General features: G+C 39.8%; 2 protein-coding genes across 3 annotated transcripts in view; both read left to right on the top strand.

Annotated features, from left to right (window-relative positions):
• The first annotated feature begins 126 nt into the window (after positions 1-126).
• rbm18 (RNA binding motif protein 18) lies at positions 127-15,026 on the top strand. 2 transcript variants are annotated; one of them, XM_062435003.1, is made up of 6 exons: positions 127-320; positions 1,494-1,607; positions 6,485-6,611; positions 7,291-7,371; positions 11,719-11,819; positions 13,046-15,026. In XM_062435003.1, the coding sequence occupies exons 2-6, from the start codon at positions 1,501-1,503 to the stop codon at positions 13,227-13,229; spliced, it is 600 nt and encodes a 199-aa protein (XP_062290987.1). In that variant the 5' UTR covers positions 127-320; positions 1,494-1,500; the 3' UTR covers positions 13,230-15,026. The 2 variants fall into 2 exon arrangements, with proteins under 2 accessions (XP_062290987.1, XP_062290986.1); XM_062435002.1 differs by having other exon boundaries at positions 7,291-7,377.
• A 1,553-nt stretch (positions 15,027-16,579) lies between these two features.
• lhx6a (LIM homeobox 6a) overlaps positions 16,580-19,929 on the top strand; it is a 13,164-nt gene continuing 9,814 nt past the window's right edge. Inside the window, exons 1-3 of the mRNA XM_062434685.1 lie at positions 16,580-16,714; positions 17,595-17,666; positions 18,009-18,191. Coding sequence (XP_062290669.1) covers positions 16,637-16,714; positions 17,595-17,666; positions 18,009-18,191 — 333 coding nt within the window. The 5' untranslated portion in view covers positions 16,580-16,636. The remainder of the gene's footprint in view (positions 16,715-17,594; positions 17,667-18,008; positions 18,192-19,929) is intronic.

Here is a 19,929-nt window from a genome sequence, read left to right as displayed (position 1 = left end):
ACCGAGTGGGCGGTTGGTACTTAGAGGTGAACAAGCAACGATGTGCGGGATAAGCCGTTCAATAAACCGAGCGCCTCCTCTCGACTCCACTGTTAAACATGCTACAACATCAGCCTGCGCCTTTGTTGTCACACGGTAGCTTAATCTGTCGAGCTAGCTAACCGAGACAGTTTTATAGGAGGGAAAACGTACCAAAAAAAGGTTTGAAATGATTAGTGTTACGTTTTGACGTAAGTGAGTCGTCCCTAAAGTGGGATAAGTTGCAAATTAAGTCGAAAAAGTCAGTCGCCATCACAGAGGAAGTTTGACACAACGAAGAGGTAAACTGAGGCTGTCTCGCATTAGCTCGTCTGTAGCGGACTGTTAACTGTTTAGTGGATAGATTTAGCTCATCATGACTGAATATCTTACTAACTGGATGACTGAGATGAGCTTAACTACACAGTCTGATCGATGTGAAGCAGCTAAACGCTAGCAATCAATCATCTGTCAATCGATCAACCTGCTGTAGCCTAAGCTAACGTTAGCAGCTAGCTAGTCAACGCCAATTTACATATATTTATATATATATATAAATATATAAATAAACATCTTTGTTGACATAGTTTAAAATTATTTCTGAGGAAGCTATGTGAGTTATCTAATGTGTTGTAACTGTAAAGTGTGCCAACATTGTCTGACAGTATTGTCACTGTCTTATAAATGTACTGATAGGTTATCAGCTTGGAGAAGGAAGGTGAGGGATTACTATGTCCTTTTTATTTCTGATGTAATTGAAACTAACATTATGCACTTTTAAAGGGCACTAATTAATATATGTTAACTTAAAAATGGATACCAGAGTCATCTATTTGTTTTATCACTCATGTATGCAGACTTAACTGTTTAATTTTTAGTGCTCCCTCCTTTTTGTAAAGCTGTTATTATAAGGTTTCAGCAAAGTCTGAGAGCTAGACATCAAATGTGTTTTTAAATTAACAGCAAATTCAGGAAGTCAAATGGTAATTAGATCTTATTTTAAATTTAATTTCTTGATCTTCAAGCTGCCTTTTGGTTGATTGTGTCAGTCACAGCACTCAACGATCGCACACAATTTGGCAGTCGCTCTTTAAGTTGTAATGTTTCGGTTTATCATTTATTGAAAGTAGTTTACCTTTTGTAATTTTCGTGAACCTTATATATTGGTTAAATAATACCTGATTTGTGTTAATTTAACTCAGTTTGCCTAGTTTTCTTCTTTCCCTTGGTAACATCACTGTTACTCCCTTCATCCCCTTTATTTTCATATTTGAGGACGTAACACAAGCTTTACATGACGCTGCTGACTATTTCTTCCACCAAACCTGTGCATGTACACTGATACACTGTGGGTGTGAAGATCATAGCATTACTGCCAAAGAGTTAAGAACAGCGCCTTTAACTCCAAAAGATGACTTATCTGTGTCTGTCCTTCTGTGTGCTTTATTTCTCCGTCTGTGCCTTGCATCCCACAGAGGACACATGTCGTCTGCAGCAGAGAGTGTAGAAAATGCCTCCATCATGTCAGAGAGTGCGGCCCATGAAGGAAACCGCTTGTGGATAGGCAACATCGATCCCAAAATCACAGAGTGAGTAAATTTGCAGATGGCTTCAGCTAGGCCCACAGTTTCTCCCTACACTTAGAAGTGATCCAACTCTGTTTGTAAAGCTTTAACTTCATTTATACTTCTTCTTGTCAATACTACCATACTGCTCTTGGCAATCTCTATTACTAAAAACAGACTTTTAAAACAGAATAAAATACAAATCTTCATTTTATGAAAAAGGGCACAAATCGGCCGACTTAAACATGTGAATCAGTCAGCTGAGTGTGGACAGAAAACAGTGTTTGATTTTAGTAGCAACAAGTGTTCGATTCGAGGTCGCTGTGAGGCAGTCTATGTTATGAACCTGAGGCATTGCTTTTTCACTTGCCTGGCTCTGCCTCACAGAGAGGCAATGCATTGTGTGTGCACACATGATTGATTAACTGTGTGCGTAGTGCGTGTGTGTCGCAGGCTGAGACTGAGCAGACGGGGCTGGGTGTGTGAAAGAGAGGCAGCGAGGCGTGGAGACCTGCTCTGGTAAGGAGCAGCCATCATTCCTCACTCACCTGCCCTGTTTACTCTCTCTGTGTCAACCTGGAGCTGTGTGTGTGTGTGTGTGTGTGTGTGTGTGTGTGTGTGTGTGTGTGTGTGTGTGTGTGTGTGTGTGTGTGTGTGTGTGTGTGTGTGTGTGTGTGTGTGTGTGTGTGTGTGTGTGTGTGTGTTTGTGTGTGTGAGCATTTTTAAATACACAGTAGATGTTTGGGTGGCAGCTTGTAGGGGTGCAGGCTTCAACACACTGAGGTGTCTGTGTGCTTTATTAGGGTTTTTTTTTTCACTTCACACAACATCATTATGCACATGCAGACATCCTTCTGTTGTGTTTACGTGTAGGGATGTGAGTTCAGTTGAGTTTACAAATATATGTATGTAGAGCATCTATATGCACAAAGTGATGGAGAGAAGGTAGTTTTTCAGGGGTGAAGGGGTGTGTTTTTGTGCTTGTGGGGGCTGCTGGAGAATGTATGGACTGCAGCTCTGGTGGGCGTCTAGACAGGCGTTTCCTTCCCCTTTCCCCTGCTCTGCTCTACTTCTCTTTAAATAGCCCACTACCTCACAGTATGGAGGGAAAACAAGAGAAATGCCCATGGCCCCTGTTGCTGATTGGGAAGATTAATTAGCTCCTGGGAAGCACAGGCAGTACTCCCTCTGTTTGTCCAGGTAAGCCAAGCTCAGTGCATTTGAGGAGGACGTAAAACGCAAGGTGCTTATTATGAGTACATAAAGCCAAATCATTAAACGTAGAAGTCTTTCCAAAATATGAAATGAATAGTGAATATAACTCTTCTTTTTTTGTCGTTTAAAGGCTTAAATTTGGACACTACAGTGGGTGTCTGAGTCATAAATCTAGGCTGCAATTTAATTAATGTGTTTTTAGATGTAATGAAGTATTCCTCCATGTTTTTGAGACATTTGGAAGCACAAATGGTTAGTTTCAGTAAACAGAAATATTAAATGGCAGGGTTTATATACTAGCAAAGTTGTAGGTTAAAAAAACCTTTTATTTGGCCGGGCAGACTTCTGCTCCGATTGGAGCCGGGGAAGAGTTGGGTCAAATAAGATGTAATGAGTTATGAAGGCTGCATTTGTGCAATGTGGTCTTTCCGTCAAAAAGATTAATTTTAGCCTGTGTGTGTAGTTATGATTTATCTTAAGTTTCCTCACCCTAAGAAGGATGAAAGTTTCCTGTAGAGCTCCTGGGTTACCATGACATCTCAGGAGAAAAAGATCTATTTCAATCATGCGGTTTTTCGTCTCCCACCTGTGAGTTGCAAACATTTCTCCTTGTCCCGTCTTTGCAGGTAACAACTCTGTATTATGAGGAAACTGTTGCTGCTCCTGTAAATGCTCAGTAAAGTTAAACATCCCACACAGTTTCCAGTCAGACACTTTTTTTTTTGCCCTCTTCCCTGCCCTTCACTCACAGCCTTTGCTCCTCAAGAGAGACAACAGGTGCAACTGCAGCTTTCACCACATATTCATGTTCCTGTTGGCAGCTCAGAGTGAATTTCTCATTAGCGGTAATCCATCACCTTCCTCCTCTTTGTTCTCTCTCGAACTTAAAACGCATCTACTAATTTTGACTTTCAATCTTGCCAGTAAAGTCATTCTCTCAAAAATTTTCCACCCTGACCTGCACTTTTCTGGACCAAACCTTTTGTCTTTTCTTTTTCTGGACTTAACTCACATCCCACTTGTTCCTTCCTTCCTCTCCTCTGCTTCCTAGCTCTTGTATCTGTCCTACCTGGCTTCTCACCTCCTCTCCTCTCTTGGTTTGTCCTCCTCTTCCTCCACCTTTCACCTTGCCGTCAACATCCCCTCTCTGAACTTTACTCTCCCTCTTCCAGCCTCTCCCTCCTTTTCCTCCCCTCTCCCCCTCCTCTCCTCCTCTTCCTCCGGTGCTTTTTACAGCCCCCAGGAGGAGCAGTCCATTGTGGTTTAGCTCGCCAGCATCCAAAAATGTTCTTAGAGTGTCAGCCATGTAATCTGTCTCACATTTACACATTATTTTTACAGTTATTATTATGACATATACTATCTCTATAGAGGCTTTTCTATTCAAATCAGTCCAGTGCAGGAAGAGCCACCATCACATGGTGGGGCCTGCAGGGTGTTGTCTGGGAAAAGGAGAAACTCTCCTCGGCCTCAAACCCTCCAGGGAGTCGTAGAGGGGTGGAAGACATTAGCTCGACCTGGATCGCTAAAACCCACACTTCTCCTCGCATATTCCACAGAGTCCCATTCACATGGATTAATGGACGCTTGCACATAATCATACAGTCAGCTTTGTGGTGACACACACACAAACAAACCATCTCAGGATTAAAAATAACAAGCGACTAAACAATAAAAGGTTGTAGAATTCATGTCTCTCAAATTGTTACACAAAACACCCCCGGGGTCATTCTCAGGCCTGGACAGTCTCACAAGGTAAAGACACTGAAAACACAGAAAGGTGACATTTTGACCTGTCACAATAGAAAAAGCACAGGTTTAAAGGGGATAACAGGTTTTTTTGTTATATTTTATACTTTTTTATTAAGTCAGATTTTCATATTAAACATTGTAAAAGTTCCAAACAAGAGCTGAAATGGCTGTTTCAGACAGAGGCTGACCTGCAGGGCTGCATGTAGTGTTAATAAAAGATAAATTAGTAGATTTTTTAAAAAAACTGTAAATCATGCAAAGATATTCCAATACAGCCCCAGAATATAAACATAGACCTGGGAATGTGCATGATATGTCTCCTTTAAATAATACATTGGATTCCTGCTACACTGTCATACTGGGACTCTTGAACAGAACAGAACCATAATTTAACTTTTTTGCCCCCCCCAAAAAAAAAAAAACAAGTTTTACAGTCAAGACAGGGAACAAGACCTGTATTGACAACCAGACAATATACCCAGGGAAGATAACCTACAGGCAAAAATGGCAAAGCAAGAAATGCACAAGAAAAGTTATTTATTTATTTATTTATTTTGCATTTTATGAAGAAGAGAGGAACTGAGGGAAAACATAGACCTGGAAATAGCAAAATATCAAATTTTACAATCAATTCAGGAACATTCAAAGACTAATGTTTATATTGGTATATATTAAACGGTTGACAAAATTCTCCCAAAAAACAACATGAATCACCAATAACCATGAATCAGCTCTATTTCTCCAGTAATGTATTTTTACTAGTTTTTATATCCAACTTCATTATTTGATTTGTGTTTACAGTGAGACATGTTTTGTAAACTAACACAATGAATTTATTGGTTTCATTAAATAATACCAGATTTAAAATGCTCCACTGCCAATATTGTAATTGCTAAATCCTTTCTTTTTTTTCCCCAACTCTGGTCCCAAATTCAACCCAAAATTACGTTAATGTTATGTCCCCCTCAGGATACTGGGAGATCTGCTCGAGCTTTGCATCCTTGCTAATAACTTATTTGAAGAGTTGGATCTCTGAGATTGAGTAACTTAACAGAGTTAACTTGAATGCTTCAGTTTTTAGACACATTTGTGCAGAAGTATTTGATACTAAACATGTGTGATCCCCTGGATTGATTGTCTTCTCTGTGTGGAAAAGGCAACAACCTAATATACTCCTCCTCTTCTTATACGGGAAACCCTGCACTACTCAACATGTGATGGAAACATTCAATCAGTACCTAGTTATTTGCAGTAATATTGTACTGAATATAGCGTACAGGTGACCATGAACTCATCGCCCAGCCTCTCTTCCAGACGACACATTTTTCTCATGGTTGCCAGTGGTCAGTCACACGAACACTCAGACACTCACTGCATAGCTCTTCAATGACAACATATCTATGTATTTGTAGTCCAACAGTCCCACAGTCAGTGGATGTTGTTTGTGCAGAGCTCGGTGCTCAGGGGGGATTTGGGGCTTCCTCTGTTTTATTCCCTCATTGTCCTGCTACTGTATCCTCAGCATTGTCTCAATAAAAGATTTACTGTCACAGGCCTGCCACACCAGCTGGCCCGCTGCTAAAAAGGTGTCAGTGAGAGAAAGCTGTCATTCTCATTATCCCCAATTGACAGATTCACAGACTGTAGGGTGACAAAATACAGTGTGGAGCAGACCTATGTGGCTTTTTCACAGAATTGGCTCGTAGTATATCATGCATGTTGTTAATAGACATTTAGGATAAGAGTCTGTATGAAGTGAGACATTTTACATTAGTACAAGTTTGTCCTCTCTGTTCTTACTTACGAATATTTTACACAATAAATACTCATATTAAATACATATTATTTTACCCTCTCCTATCTTCTGTTTTTGTCTTTTTTTTTGTCTTTTCAACACATTTGTCCTCTCTGTCCCATGATTCCTCTCTCTGCAGGTATCACCTAGTGAAGCTTTTGGAGAAGTTTGGCAATGTGAAACAGTTTGACTTCCTTTTCCATAAGTCTGGGCCTATGGAGGGACAGCCACGAGGCTACTGCTTTGTCAACTTCAACACAAGAGAGGTACACACAAAATCAAGTTGACATTTTATATTATGCAGTGCTTGAAAATAAAAAGGTAAATTATTTAATTTTAGTTTGCACATTCACTCATGACTTGCAGTTAAATTTATTTTAAGGAAGTTTCCTTATTGATTTATCCAGAGCCGAGTATAAATATGGTCCCCACATTCAAAAGGTTTCAGCAAGATTTGTCATGAGACGTATTCAGGCAGTCAGGACGTGACCATGTGCCTCACTCAAGTGGACCGTATTTCTAAAAAAAAGGACTTAACATCACAGGTCCAGCCGGCAGTATTTGTTTTGAAGTGAGCCAGGGGATCATGATAAGCATCTAGTTTCACAGCTAGTGTCTATCAGTGGGATATGAAGCCCTCCCAAAAGGATTATGCAGAGGAAGTGTGTGTTTACCTTTCACACTTGCACACGCAGATGAAGTACTTCATTAATATAATTTAGCATCAAAGCCACTTATTCATTTGATTAGACACAATTACATTTTATCACACTGCCTCTCAAAAAGTAGACACACACACACACTCATACACCATAGTTATAGCTAATGAAGGCTTTTTCCGCTGTCTCTCCATTGTGAAGACTAATCACATCAAGGATGATTTTTAATCATAATTGTAAAAAAAAATCTAATTCTTTCTCTTCCTCTTTCTTTGAATGTCTGCAGGAGGCAGAAAGGGCAATCCAGTGTTTAAATGGGAAGCTCGCCTTGTCCAAGAAGCTGGTTGTGCGCTGGGCACACGCGCAGGTAAGGGTAAGTGTCAAACTCAATCACATTATGCACCACAAAAGTTAAAATAATGTGCATTACATCACTTATATTTACGACACTGTGGTTGCGGCTGCAGTCTGTGGTCTCCTCTAAAGGTTGACATAGTTTGGATGAGAGAATATCATGGACAAAACATTTTTCATTCATTCAAACCTTTATTTAGGCCTTGGCAATCATTGAGGTTTACCTCATTCGCAATGATGTCGAGATATAGAGTTAAAAAGAAAATAGAGAGTGGAGTTAAATACATCGAGAAGACAATACTAAACATGCAGTTGTTCTCAGTTGTCGTAAACAAAAATAGAGTAGAGTTAGAAGATGAGACGAATGCCTCGCCTCCTTTTGTGTTTGATCTGAGAGTTTAAATGTGAGTTGTGGGAAAACATCACGCGCATCTGTTGCTTTGCATTTTCACATTACTACTGCAGTGGTCAGTTTACGGAGAGCAGTGGGATCCCAGCTCAACCTATGCCTGTCTCTTAACAATAGACAGCATACTGGCAAGGGGTGAAGGGATATCCTGTATAGAGACGAATCACGCCCTACGCACACACATACACACAAACATGTGGTAGAGGGAGGTCGAGGTCAATGCTGCTGCCTCTAAGACAACACGGTGTAGGATAAATCTGCTCACAGATTCACTGTAATTGAGCCCAATCCACTAATCCAACCAAAAACAGTAGAACTGGTTATTGATGCTATTATAAACATATCATTTTAGCTCTTTTATATCCCGAAAGTAACACCAGTCGGTCTGTGTAATACGCTTTCTTGCATCACCGAATAACAGCTAGTCTGAACTGTTTATATTATGGTTTTATCTTCAGGTTCAGGTTTCAGATAGTCCTAAAACACTGCCTGGAAGAAAGTGTTTCCGTGTGTGCTTGCCTGTATGTGTCTACCTGCTTCCCACAGAGGAGAATGAGCCATCTGTCATAATCTAACTAAAGCAAGTTTTTAGCAGGTTAGGGTTTGAAAGTCACTGTTACATGCCGAGATTGACACTTAGTATTGGGTGTTATCTGTAATACTCCACACACATGAGCAAACTGGTCAATAGAGAATGATGTCAACCTGGTTTTAAAAGTCCTTCTGGGATACCTGAACACTCCTGCTTCCTGGGTTTTAATCCTTTGTACTAGATTAAGCTTTTGCATATTAAACATAGTTATTCTAAACTCCAGCTTTCGACCATGGGCTCCCTGAAAGAAATAAGTCATGCTAACGTGACCCCCCTGCTAGACTTAATTGTTATAAGTGACGTTGCACCATCTCTTCTCAGCAGTGACTGAATCTCTAGCTGGCTTGCCACCAAACTGCCTCGTCGTTGAAAGTACGAGCTAATAAACGCCTGATGCACCGTGCTTTCAAAAACCTACAGATGACCTATTCATTCAGAATCATCCTCACATTGTCCGTCAGAGTTTGTGATGAGAGATTGTGCCACTATAAAATGTGTGATGACATGTCATTAAACCAGCTCTTAAGTCTTGCCTCCTGCGCATGCTTGCAATCTCTGGGCATTTCCTTACCAATTGTTTGATCCTCAATGGATTCCACGGGTTTTGTTTGTTTTTTAGACTCTGAGGTCATACTGTAGTGTGCCTCAGGCCTGATACTCGCTATCATAAACAATGGCAGGAGATCTGTCTGTAAACCTGCCATGTTCACCGATTTTTTTTTTTAATCATTTACACAAGTTACACAAGCAAAGATTTTCCATCACGCACAATTGGATCACAGTGAGCATGTCTTCACTAACTCCGGCCCAGAACCTGCCGGGATAAGTGAGACAGAAACAGTCAGCGTGTCTGAGGGACTGTCAGATTTCCAGGCTTACATCTTGACTTTATTACATAGCTTTGAAAGAGAAGAATTCATGCTTTCACATCCTGCTCGCTCCAACCTGAACGATTCCTCCAAGTCAAGCTTTATTGATTTAATATTAACAAACTGACCAGAGAAATATCCTGCCTGTGGTGCTCTTGACCTTGGTCTTAGTGGCCATTGCCCAATTGTTTGCATTAGAAATGTGAAACAGAGGAAAACTGTTTCACACATAGTGGTCAGAAAAAAAGTAAGGCCTTTTTTCATCAAATCTACCTCTGATAATTGTGCCTGTGCTGTTAATGGCCTAACTGTAATTTACACTGCTATTAACGACCACTTTGCTGCATCATGTCAGTTATTGATTTGCAGAAATCAACAGGGTGATGACAAACTGAAACCATTTGCTTTGAAATCCTCAGCACAGCTAATTTCTGAATATACATAACTCATATTTTTCTTTGCATTACCTCTGGCATCATTCCTACAGTTTGGAAGACCGTCTATGATCTTACTCTCCATAAATGTAGTAGCAAATCTGAATTAAATAATTATTGTCCAACCTTAAAGATGTATTGTCTTGCAAAAATACTTTTAATGACCAGTTGAAATCATTTTTATTCACACACTCCACACTGACTCCTTTTCATTGGCTTCAGGCCTAAGTATAGCACTGTTTCTGCTATTCCTTTAGCTATTAACAGTATAGTCTCAGCATTGGGTAATAAAAGGCGTTGTACTGCTCTTTTTATTGAAAGCTTTTGACACAGTTGACCACTCTTTGCTTTCACAGTGACTTTCTTCTCTGGGTTTTGACAATGCTAGCTACCCGTTAGTTATTTGTCTCATTGTCAATTCCTACACATTTACTTTTTAGCATTGTAACTTTTAATTGATATAGCCATGTATTCTTCTTTTATTGCTATTTGATTTTAGTTGTGCCAACATTTGTTGTTCGTACCTCTGCATCATTGAAAATGAGTGTTCTTCTTTTCTGAGGTTCTAAATAAATAAAATGATGATGACGATAAGCATTCCAGCTACATGCCTTTTAGGAAGAGGTGGAAGGGAAGGGTCCTGGCTGCTGCAATAGTCATTGTTTTAAACCTATTCTTGGCTATACATGTTATGTATTTCTTTGGACAGTACGTGATATGGATTGTGTACATTTATGTAACTTGATTCAGCGCCAGTTCCACCAGCTTCAACATTATCATTCATTATCATTTCTAAATGTCTTATTCCGGCAAGTAACTGCTGTGGCACCGAGCACTGGGGTTTATTATATATCTGTCATGTAACCGTTGTTTCGTCTTTGTCTTTTTTTTTTTTTTCTCCACAGGTTTCAAGAATTCTGTGTTGGCTGGTGGAGATGTTTGGAAGGTGTTTTTTGAAAGGAAATGAGTTCAGACGTTGGTTGCTGCTCCTCAGCTGCTCCCACTTTATCCTCCCTCATCCCTGAGGGTGTAATTATGAGCTGGACACACAGTGGCCCTGTTCACACCTAACATTAGAACACATCTCCACGTGCATCTCGAGTGACCACTTGTGATCGGATCCCACTTGCCCACTCTATATGCAAAGAAACACATACATCATATCTGTTTACAAAGACCAAATGCGCTGTTGGGCAAAATTGAAACACTTCATCCGAAATGGAAGACAGACAGCGTGTTTCATGAGTGCAAGCATCAATTTTACCTTTTGTGGCTTCTTGTTGTTTCGTACTTTGATCAGATCTCAATGCGTCCTCAATGCATCTTGTGTGCATTCACACCTGTATTTAGAGCTGCCCACTTGTGATCGGATCACCCAGAAGGCATTTTAATGCCAGGTGTGAACAGGGCCGTAGTCCAGTCTGTTTGACCAGGCACAGACAAAATCAATACTAAAGTTACATAAAGTTGATCTTTATGGGAGGAAGCTGGAGCTGACTCTCCAGAGAACTGCTGTCAGTATTTATTAGGAGGTCTGATAGGTTTCTAAAACTCTGGCTGACATGATTCCTTCTTATTCTCTTTCTCTACTTGTTATGTGGTCCTGATCAAAATCAGCACTAAAATGTGTCTTAGTTGCATCTATTTGCACTCAAAATGCACTGAGACTGTATCACAGCACTGTCATACAAGCTCTAGAAAAACACAAGATGCACTTTTTTTTCATGTATTTATGCAGGAAAGCAAATTCCAATCTTATTGGTCATTGGACACATTTCAGAGCTGTTTTCTGCATTTGCTTCATAATCTGCATCATAGTTGGACACAATGTCTGAAAGGGACAGTCTTTACCTTTAATCTATCACACTTGACTGTCAGCTTCTGTTTATCTTATTATTCTGTGACTATCATCTATTTCCTTGCACAAGGGTCTCTTCTTGCTTCTACCTGTTATTTTACCCCTTTGTTTGTCTCTCTTCATCTGTGTGTCCATCCATGTTTCCCATCAATGTTTGTGTGGGTCACTTTTTTTTTTGGCCACCGGTTTCATCTACAGAGGTTTGAAGGTTTCCGTAACGACAAGACAATGCCTCCGAGCCTGGAACCGTCGTCTAGCGGTGGAGCAGAGGACGGAACCGTCACATCAAACCACCTCAGGTTGGTACCACACACACATTTAGATATTTTATCTATTTTTATTCCATTTCCCCAGAGTATGCCCACATTATAATGGCTAAACCTGAAAACACATGTTTTTCTCTCTGTTTTGAACCCATGTCTAGACAAAACTGGCTATTATATGAAAATGACGGCCTCTCATTTTAGTGTGTGAATGTCAATATAATTGATCACACAATACAGGAATATTAAATGTGTCTGTATGCTTCAGATGCTTGAAGTGCTTGTTGGCTGGTAACAGTGGAACAGAGTCTGAAACCCCCTTCTTCTCACACCTTTTAAAAAACATTCGAAATGATTTCTGAAACCAACAATCTGAAATGTTTCTTTTGTTTCGGTGTCAGTACGGGTAGAGACGATTAAGAACTTACCTTAACATGCTGGCATTGATGCTTGTCGTTTTCACATGAAAACAGCATTTTCAATTTTAGCCAGCTTAGTGAAGACGTAGTCCCTGTTTTTTTTCAAGTGTTCCCTTCACACATTTTATTCAAACATGGTCCTGAAATTATTTTTGGAGAGCTTTCACCAAAAACTACAGTTCAAGTTGAGTTCATCTGAGTACAACTGGACTAAGACATCGGTTAAAAAACATCTTGGTGGAAATGTTCTAGTTCTGTCAAAGCAAATTCTAAAATGTTCCATTGTTGTGGCTGAAACCTACACACACACACGCACTCACACAGTTAGTACGCCAGTCATTTGGAGCACTGTTAAGTCAGTAAAATGCCTCTAATGCTCAGTGTGAACTCTTACTGAGACAATCCTCTGTGTAACAAGCTATCACAGGGTTCTTCTCAGGAAAGGCTGCACACTTCGATTCTAGTGTAAACTTCAAATCACTCTCTCCACACAGCAAGAGAGGAAATATAAACACTTGCCCCCCCTCACCCCCCTTCCCTGATGCCCCCTCAAGACATTCACTCTCTCTCCTACTCTTAAGATCCTTCTCTTTTACTTATTTTGTCTTAGAGTCTTCTCTCACTTGCTCCTTCAACTTTCATTTTACCATTTGAATACTAGTTTCCTTCTATTTTCCATGCAGCACAGCTGGTAATCTCCTGCTGTCCGTCCCCTCTATGTTTTGTCCCTAAGCCAGAGCCTAAATCTGTCCATCCCCTCCCTCGCTCAGTTCATCCCTCACCCTCAGCACCAGCACTGGTATTTTCCCCCTAACATCTCCTCTTTCTCTCTCTACCTTCCAGTACGAGTGCTAAGATCCGCGCCATTGAGGCCAAGCTCCAGATGATGGACGAGAATCCAGATGATGACTACTCGGGCCCGTCAGCCTACGTTTATAACAAACCGCCAGAGAGGAAACGCTGGGAGCCCTACTCTAAATCACACCACAATAATCAGAGCAGGCCCTTCCGCAAGTTTAGGAGATGACCCATCCTCCCACTCATTCTGGAGATCCCCCCCCCCCCCTCTACCACACCTCAGCCCCCACCTTCACACAAACAGATTTTACACTAGAAACTATTCTGACTATAAACATCCTATCGTGGAATAAAAGATGTGGAAGTTGTTCACAATACTTAAAAAACACGTTAACAACACCTGGACTCTTGTGGGAGTAATCTCAGCAATCACGGACAAGTACCTTAAATGGTTTTAGTTATTTTGGTTTACAGTATCATTTTTGTCTAAAGTATGACCCATACCTGACTGCTGTTCAGGTTGGAACTCTTGTCGGTCTGCTTTCTCACTTTTGCAGAGATTTAACGCAGGTAAAGCTTAAAGCTGCAAGCAAAGAGAAATGTTATTTTTAAGGAGTCTAAATGCGGATTCTCTTATTGTTTTTGACGTGCATTTGTACTTTCAGGTCATATTATTTAAAATTGATTTTTTTTTCTTTTCTGGAGGCCCCTTCTTTTTATTCAAGACTTCAATTGAAAGCAAGAAAGATGCAGATTTGTAACACTTCTCAATTAATGGAACTCAAATGATAAGCCACAAGCCATTCAGTGACACTTACTGTATAAACTGCAGTATGTGTGTGTGTTCATCCTTGCCTTTTATTTTTAATCCAATTTTATATACGACCACAGTCAAACTCTTTTTGATGATTTTTTTTTTTTGATATTTCCTTTGCCACAGTCTTTTTGTGTTAATTATTTTTCAATTAAAGGTAATTAAATATCACATGTGAAATGTGTTATTTTATGCCATTGTTAAAAAAAAGTTCTCAGTATTGCTCATAAAGTACAAGATTCAGTTTTATGAGTTGAGATTATTAGCAATAGTTAAATAATCTCAATCCGCACACACACTCCTGATATAATGGGGTCGTTTTATGAGAAATTGGTAAACCAGCTGCATCTCATTAATGGAAGATGGTTCGTTAGAATGAATACCACTCACTGAAAGCGGAGCTGCATTATCCACCGTTGGTTAAAGAAATGTAGGCAGTCCTGAACAGCATATCATATTTTTTTTTAAACCAGGTGAGATGACCACCTGGCATGCTGTTTGTGTCACATTTTCTGTAATAATCTGATAATCCTGGTTATCATTACATCCAATTATGTTTTCTGGCCCAGTTTTATTTTCCCCCCCACACATAGTGGATTCTGAATATTTGTGCAGTCTACCCAAAGCTGCTGTAAATAAGTGTTGTTGTTTTTTTGTTTTTTTTAAATATGGGCTCAATGTGAATACAGTATATTTTAAAAGCTAAACGTTCAATGTCATTGAGTTCTCTGTGTTGTTAAAACGGAGCACAAGACTTTTGTTGTGGTCTGAGTTGTGTTTTCCTGCAGGTGTGACATGCAGGGTGAGGTTGTAAAAAAAAAAAGAAAAGAAGAAGAAAAAATCATTTCTAAGGCAAAAAGATAAACTACAGTATATTGGCCATGTTGTTTGCATGAAGAATGAATTTTGCCAGCCAAAGGTCATTTCCTGGACTTATGATTGTGACAGTTTACAAGCAGATTCAGTTCCAATATCAGGCTAATAGCATTACAGCAGGGATGGAAATTGGTTGGTTTAATTGTACAAGATGAGAGAGAGAGCCCAGAGTATAATTTCATGCACAGAAGAAGCAAATCCTACCTCTTGCCATCACAAGGCCCTTTATTATTATTATTTTGTTGGAAAACAATCCCTCTCCAATGCATAATATTTCTGATGGCCATTCAGCAGATTAGCTGGATGATTTCTGTTCACTGTGTGTATTTATCTGTTTTTAAATTAAAAAAAGGCCTACTCGGAAAAAAGAAATCTCTTAAATCGATGAAATATTTTACATCCATTGGTCCTCTGGATTTATAAAGCTGTTTCTATATTTGATGAGGTGTTGTTTATTTTTAATGAGATAATTTGTGAGCTATAGGTTTACAGATAATTGTAATAACCTAATGATTGACACATCGATCTGAACCGGTGTGTGGGCTCATACATATCCTGTAATTATCACAGGGCTCCCTTTCCTTAAAAGCCCCTGTGTGCGTTTTTTGTCACCATTTTGATTCATCTTCATCAGCTCAATGCGTCAATTAAAAAAAATGGCGTTTTTCTTTTTTCCCCATTATTTTTCTATTTGTTTGTTAGGTTTAAATAAAATGCAACCCTTTTTAAAACAAAACAAAACTGTAAATCGTATTGGCTGTATGTGTTTTTTTTCTGGGTTTTGGCAAGCAAATCCTAAATATGGTACAGTCCAACCTACATTCATTGTGCGTTTAAACTTAATTTTACACAAAATGCGGATTTTATTGGTCATTTTAATTATTATAATTAAACATAAACATTTCAAAAAATAAATAAAAACAAGGCCTTACATTTGGATTATTGGCTTAAAAATAGGAGTACGTAGGAGCATGCAAATGTTATATGAGAAATTAAATTACATTATAGTTTATATTGCATTATGCACACATAATACGGGTTTCAATGCAATCACACTGGAGTTCTATCACAGCAATTATATTTATTCTGTATGTTGAAACATCGTTATTTCTTATGTTGTGACGCAGATGCTGGTGAGCAGGTATAATCCAACTCTGTGTATGGGGACGCCGTTTATAAAAAAAGGTCTACTTACAGTATATGTACGAGTCTGTATATGCCTGTACAGTCACTTCCAGTTGTATATTTCTAGTAGCAAATAAATGGCAATTATATAAATAACTATAATTTACATCGGGTGTTTTTTTCTCTCCCTGGCAGCAGCTATACATGCCTGAGATATCAAACATACACCGGCAGAGTTTGAGTAAGTTACTGTCATAACTATTTGAAACTGTGTCCACCCTTCTCACGCATATGAAACTCTGTCCTCGCCCTCCCTCCCCCTTCTTTAACTATAAGGCAGGCCAGAGAGCCGCGCAAACTTTCACTCCAGCACTACAGAGACGCTCAGGTTCTCTGCTTGTTGCGCTCTCCCCCGCACCTATGAAGCCTTGGAGTAAAAAGCTGCCAACCCCTCAATTTGATTCACTTCCTGAAGTCAGACTCCTTCCCAAAAGTGGAGAGAGAGGGGGAAACGGGGCAAGGAAGAAAACCTTTCTGTGCTAAATAAGGCTCTCTCCGAGGAGCAGCAAGGAAACCCTCGCCTCCTCACATAGCTCCATAACGTTTGTAATTTGTGTGTGAGAGGCAGCCAGATCATCGCGGCGTTTGAACACGACAAAGCGAAGAAACATTTTTTTTGCGTTCAAAACAAAAAGCTGTGAGACAGTTACACCCGAATCCATGCACGGTACGGATGGTACAAGTTTTGACGCCCATCGCTGACTCTTCCCCTGATTCCAGGCAACGAATTTGGAGAAAACGCTGTGAGACTCCAGGGGTTCATGTACTGGAAAAATGAAGTTTTGGCCCCTCTTTCAGAGGGAAATAAGATTCTGTCCGAAGGGATTCCCACCAAGCAGGTACTAATACTTTGGAAACGGCCGGCTTAAGCTGCAACTTTGTGCGTAAAAAGCCTCAAATTGGAGATGTTGCATCACTTACGCATTGTATTGGCCTTCACTATTCAGTTGCGACTGAATTAGCTTTTTTACGTGACAATGCATGACTTATGATACGAGTGCCCTCAATGTGTAATAATATTTTTTAAAGATTTACTTCTCTCTTTATCTTCTCTCTTGATCGTTTCTGCAGTAGAGCATTTTATTTCCATCCCGCAGCATCGTGTTCGAGTTTTTGTTTTGTCTGTCTGTGATGTCACAAGAATCACTGCTTGTGTACTGAGATCAGCTGCACGCGCCAGCCGCTGCGGAGAGGCACGCGCCTCTCAGTTAGCCTATGAATAGCGTGATTTGCGGTCCGCGAGCCTCTCGAGCGCTGCCAACTCGCCCGAGAAGAATTAGATTTTAATTACAGCCATTAAAAATCAAATTTGCAATTCTTTGGGTGACCCGTTGCCTTTTTCTGATTGACAGTTGAAATTGACACTCCGGGTCCCTCTTATCCGCTGCGTTTCAAGCTATTTGTAATTACAGGTAGTTTTTTCCCCTCCCTCCCTCCACTCTCGTGTCCTGGATTGCGAAGAAAATACTATTATTCTGAGAGGCATGGGTTAAGGGCAGGGAAAAAAATCAATCCAAATTGAAATAGCTTCATTAAAATGTGCCTTTTGTTGCGGGGGCCCCCTTTAAACAGTTTTAACCGGGGTTTATTGTCAGGACTACTTTATATAGGAGTAGCCTTGAAGGGACTGTCTGCAAATGTTTCCCCGAGGATTTCTCCGATGAAGATGAGATGGGAAAAATGATGAAGACTTTCCGTTTACTGATGGTTGTCTTGTAGGTGATCTCTCCCGAGCACCAGAGTACACCGGGAGCCTCGCGCTGCAGTGTGGACTCTACACACACGCCAATGGTGAGAGCTTTATTGCCTTTTTGGTGCTTTGAAAAAAATGTACGGATCATTCAGTTCGTCTATTGCGGGCAGTGCAAGTAGAGAATGCAGATGTAGAAATGTTCAAATATATATTTTTAAATGTGTGAATCATGCGCGACTTGCTTGGACCACATCATGAAAATGGCGACATCTGCAAACTGTAACTGTGGAGATGAGGGTTCGTGTGTGTGTGTGTGTGTGCGTGTGTGTGTAGGCCGTTTATGTGTGTGCCCGTGTGTATGTGTGTGTGTGTGTGTGTGTGTGTGTGTATGTGACTGAGCTGTATTCTGATTTGTGGAAACAACTGATGCCCTCTTGCAGTCTCAGTCGGACAGAGAGTCCCAGCGGTCCAACATGGAGCGGGAGGACACTCGCTCGTCCCCGAGCACGCCGTCCACCCCCTCAGTGTGCTCGCCGACCTCTACCGCCAGCTCGGTGCCGTCCACCGGGAAGAACATGTGCGCCAGCTGCGGTCTGGAGATAATTGACAGATACTTGCTCAAGGTGAGAGGCCGACCAGAAAAAAACAACAACAACAACAAAGAAAAACAGACTGAGCTGACCGTCTGGTGATGGAGGCGTCTTATTTGTTTGTTTACTCTTTTATTAATATTATTATTTTAAACATAGACAGCAAAAAGCGTGTGTGCACAGGAGCAGGCGAGGGTCGGGTGCCATGTTGACCCCGGTGCTGTTTTGCTTTTGACAGGCCTGCTGTGTTTTTGCGCAGATGAACCGGAATGAACACAAGGCCTAATCAACTTTAGGCTTCGATTCAAAGTCTGGGATAATATGTAAACATTGGGAAAAAATAGAACCAGGCTACAAAATTGAAGAGGGAAGAAATGTACAAACTATAACCATCGTTATGGACTAAACGTCGCCTAACTAGCGTACAGACACTTTTAATACAGCTATAACCTGTTTTATAATTATTTTACAGCGTCAACAAAAACAAAAAAAACCTGTTTCTGAATTGAACTCGTGGTCTCCGCCGTGACATTTCAGGAAGCAGAGATAGTTTGGGAGGCAGCAGACACAACAAGGATGTTTGAGCTTTTACCGTTTTACAGCCTCACTGTCAGTTGTCGCGTGCGCTCGCGTGCTTCCAACCAAAACAATCTCGCGCACAAATGGGTGTGTTTGTTAGGAAGTGTGAAGATCATCAGTTCATTATCTCACTTTGGGTTTTTTTTTCTCGGGCAGAAGGACACATAACACAAGAAAAAAATTATTATTCAATTTGAAGCAAAAATATATTTATTAAAAACAAATTTCCAGATTGTATTAGTAAGAGTGAAAACACTTCATTTATTTGTGCTGCAGCCTGTAAAGGACTGTTATCTGAAACCAGAGTTTATTTGTAATGATCTTTGAAACAGTTCATTGAAGAAAAAAAAAACATCCATCATGAAAAATATATATTTTTGTAAACTATAATGTATTAAATGGATAATATTTAATAATTTAATGTTATTATAAGAGCAGTATTTTCTCCTCCGTTAACCATTTACAGTAGTCCTTTTAGTTTGAAAATAATTATTTTATTTTATTATTTTCACATGTTTTGCCAGAATAGTTTACAGTCACCGACGCTGTTATCAGTTTATGTGGATCTAAAAAAAAAAAAAGAAAAAAAAAAAGAACGTTACAATAAATTACGCTTTGGTAGAATAAATTGCCATGAGATTCATAAATAGCAGCAGACAGTCAGGCCTGTTTTATTTTTCAAGTGAAATATTTGGAAAAATGCAAAAAGTCTTCAAACGGATTTCAGTCTTTCAATCAGTCAATATTACAGGCTACTTGTTTTCTAAGACTGACAATTAATATCTTATTTTTATTTTGCTGAAACGCTATCACAATTACTGAAAAAATTGTAGGCCTACTCTGTGCCTGAAAATATTATTTACGGTCCGTGATTTCTCATCATAGCAATGAATGCCTTTCAGCAGCATTATTACTTTTACATTTTCTTATAATAAAATTAATTATTTAATTGGGCGTGGATCATTGGACAATTCCTGAAACAAATCACACGCCTGTTTCTTAATGTTAGGCTAAAGAGAAAGAATTGGTCTCTATTAAATTTAGGCACCATAGATAGATAGATAGATAGATAGATAGATAGATAGATAGATAGATAGATAGATAGATAGATGAGGGAAATTAAATCATCACAGCAGCCAGATACATTAAATTACAGATGACAGCAGAGAAGCAGAAGACCAAAGAATCGATA

Source organism: Scomber scombrus, chromosome 15 (assembly GCF_963691925.1).
Source record: "Scomber scombrus chromosome 15, fScoSco1.1, whole genome shotgun sequence".
NCBI classification, from domain to species: domain Eukaryota; kingdom Metazoa; phylum Chordata; class Actinopteri; order Scombriformes; family Scombridae; genus Scomber; species Scomber scombrus.
The sequence above is the reverse complement of the archived record's forward strand: the minus strand, read 5'-3'. Positions and strand labels throughout refer to the sequence as shown.